The 2,810-nt window shown below is 45.1% G+C and overlaps 1 protein-coding gene across 1 annotated transcript; it reads left to right on the top strand.

The window, feature by feature from the left end:
- Window positions 1-339: 339 nt before the first annotated feature.
- On the top strand, window positions 340-2,302 carry LOC115569567 (uncharacterized). Its single transcript, XM_030397549.1, has 2 exons — window positions 340-1,327; window positions 1,518-2,302. Exons 1-2 carry the CDS (start codon window positions 577-579, stop codon window positions 2,204-2,206), a joined length of 1,440 nt encoding a protein of 479 aa, XP_030253409.1. The 5' UTR covers window positions 340-576; the 3' UTR covers window positions 2,207-2,302.
- Window positions 2,303-2,810: the final 508 nt, after the last annotated feature.

Raw genomic sequence — 2,810 nt, 5'->3', positions numbered from 1 at the left:
TTCTAAAGAAAAAAAAAAGAAAAACAATTAACCCACTCAGCCAATTGGTGGCATTTATAAAAAGAAATGTATGTCCTTGATATCCATTGTTGATTTAGATGTATTAATCATATATATATTTATATTTCCTTTTGACAGTGTGCCAGCATTTTGAATGTCTTTAAAAACCTTTCAATTTCTACCTGATTCAGGGAACAAATTATTTCTTCACATTCATACGCTATAGTTTTATAAATCCATGCAGCTATGGTTTTATAAAACAAGCAACAAGCAGTGGAGTTCATGTAGAGGACTGTTAGGCATAGTGGTGCCACCGGTAAACACATCACCACTAATGAAGCGACGCCTGCGAGCTAGTTCAGGCAGTCAACTCGAGCTTCACTGCCATATACACACGTGATATGCTTCTCTCCACAGACCATCCCACAAACGCACCCTCTCTATTGAGCGGGTTATTTAAACGCATGAATTTCGCTTCTCTCCCTCTGGCTCGTCAATGCTGCTGTTGCTCTGCACAAGCATCACCGCCCGCTCTTTCAGCGCTTCTCAAAATCATAGACACTGCTATAATTGCTCATGCGATTGCTATCTTACCTCCTGGCTCTGCTGATCGCTATGTCTCTCACTATCTCCGACTTGGGGAGTGAGTCTCCGTCCTCGGAGGAAGAAGTCGGGGTCATCCCCGAAACCCAGGCTCAGTCTGCTGAGGTTCACTCCGGGAATGAATCGGATGCCCCTCGTCTGCGCCGCAGCTCTCGCACCACCCGCAAACGACTCGCCGGATGGCCGGTGCACCGCATCCTGGAGGCGTTATACGCCCGCAACATCCCAGTTCCATCCGGCCTCAACCACGAAGAACTCTTCAACTACCTTCAAGTTCAAGAAAACCCCGCCGGTACCCAAGAGTTAAACTCAGGCGCCGCTCATCCTCCTTCCAAAGGCAAAGCTGCGGCAAAGAGGCGCTCTGCTCCTCAACCAGACGCTCCAAGACCCGCGGTCAATATTCCCATTAAAAGACCTAAGCAGTCACAACCCGGCACCTCTAACGAAGCAGCCATCCTGTCATCTCTTCTCGAAGTGAAATCAGCACTCAATGTTATGAATTCCAGAATACATTCCCTGGAAATCGCGAACTCCTCCGCTCCTAACATTAACAACACGGGCCCATCAGCTTCAACTTCTGACACGGCTCTCGCTGCCCCGCTCCCTGCTGACGTCACACCCCAAAGGAGTCTGGGAACTGCAGTTCCAGCTCCAACCATGGGCTCTCGGTTCCTGCCCCCTGCAGCCGCAATTCCTGATTCCCTCAGGAATCAAATTCTAACAGGTAATTATTATTAATCTTTATCTGAGGATCTATAGGCATACGTTTAATTAAAAGAATATCATTTATTTGCAAACTCTGTTCTATTAATGATTTAATATCAGGAAGTCCTATAGAAATGTATACATTTAAATATATATATGTATATATGTATATATATATATATACATATATATCTGCTCTCATTTAACAGGCCAGGACGTAAATCTGGTGAAGATTCTGTTATGCGGTTCTGAATCTGCCGACAAAAGATTTGTGGACTGCGGGGATTTTTCCGTAGTTCTCAAAGATAGCGATCCAAGACTGTCAAAAACTCTAACTATGGCAGAATTCAATGTTGCCTTTGGTGTCTTCAGAGACACCATATGCGAGAAATATCCACAACGCAGGGAAGAACTTGACACCTATTTGGCTATAATCTCAGACCTTGGTCTCTCATACGGTGGTTCTCTCTTTTATGAATACCACAAATCCTTCTCCGCCAAAGCTGCCATGTACATTCAGAAATTCAATCAGAGACTGGATTGGTCCGTAGTCGACCTGCCCCTAATCAGCAGACATTTTACTGGGCATAAAACTCTAGCCTGCTCTATCTGTGGTTCCTTCTCCCACACAACCTCCCTCTGTCCAAGAACCGCTTTTCAAGATCTGTCTACCCCGAAGCCTCAGCCAAAAAATCCTGTGTTAAATCAGGTAAATCATCCTCCAAAGCGACAGGTATTTTTTCCTTCAGGATTCAAGACTCCTACCTGCATTAATTTCAATGAGAATGTTTGTACTTATCCTAATTGTAAATTTATGCATGTGTGTAGCTGGTGTGGAGACAGCCACCCACGCTCTGTGTGTCCCCGGAGGCTTCGTCCTGCAAAATCGGGGAAATAAACGAGAAGCATCCTTCGACTCCAGTGAATGTTCCAGCTCTCTCCAAAGCTCTTTCAAATCACCCTAACAGATGCTTTGTCAATTATCTCATTACTGGGCTAGTTCAAGGATTCCTAGCAGGTCTATGCTGGCTCCCAAAAGCGACCCACGTCTTTAAGAACCTGCAGTCCGCTCTCAAGGAGCCAGAAATGGTAGATGAGCTCCTAGCAAAAGAGGTGAAAAAGGGCTACATGATAGGTCCATTGTCAAATTCCCCCTTTTCCATCTTCAGAGTAAGCCCAATAGGTGTTGCTACCAGGAAATATTCAAACAAAAAACGTCTCATCATTGATCTCTCAGCTCCTCATAATTCTTTCATTCCGAGTATAAATAGCTTAATCCCTCAAGAGCCCTTTTCCTTGTTCTACGCCTCTGTAGATAATGCTGTGCAGATGATTAAGTCAGCAGGGGTTGGTGCATGGCTGGGGAAAGCAGACATCGTAGATGCCTTCAAAGTCATGCCACTACATCCCTCGCAATGGCATCTTTTCGGTGTAAAATGGCGTTCCAAGTTGTACTTCTCGGTTAAATTGACATTTGGTTGCCGCAGTAGCCCTCGCATTTT

This window comes from Sparus aurata, chromosome 19 (assembly GCF_900880675.1).
Source record: "Sparus aurata chromosome 19, fSpaAur1.1, whole genome shotgun sequence".
Taxonomy (NCBI): domain Eukaryota; kingdom Metazoa; phylum Chordata; class Actinopteri; order Spariformes; family Sparidae; genus Sparus; species Sparus aurata.
The sequence above is the reverse complement of the archived record's forward strand: the minus strand, read 5'-3'. Positions and strand labels throughout refer to the sequence as shown.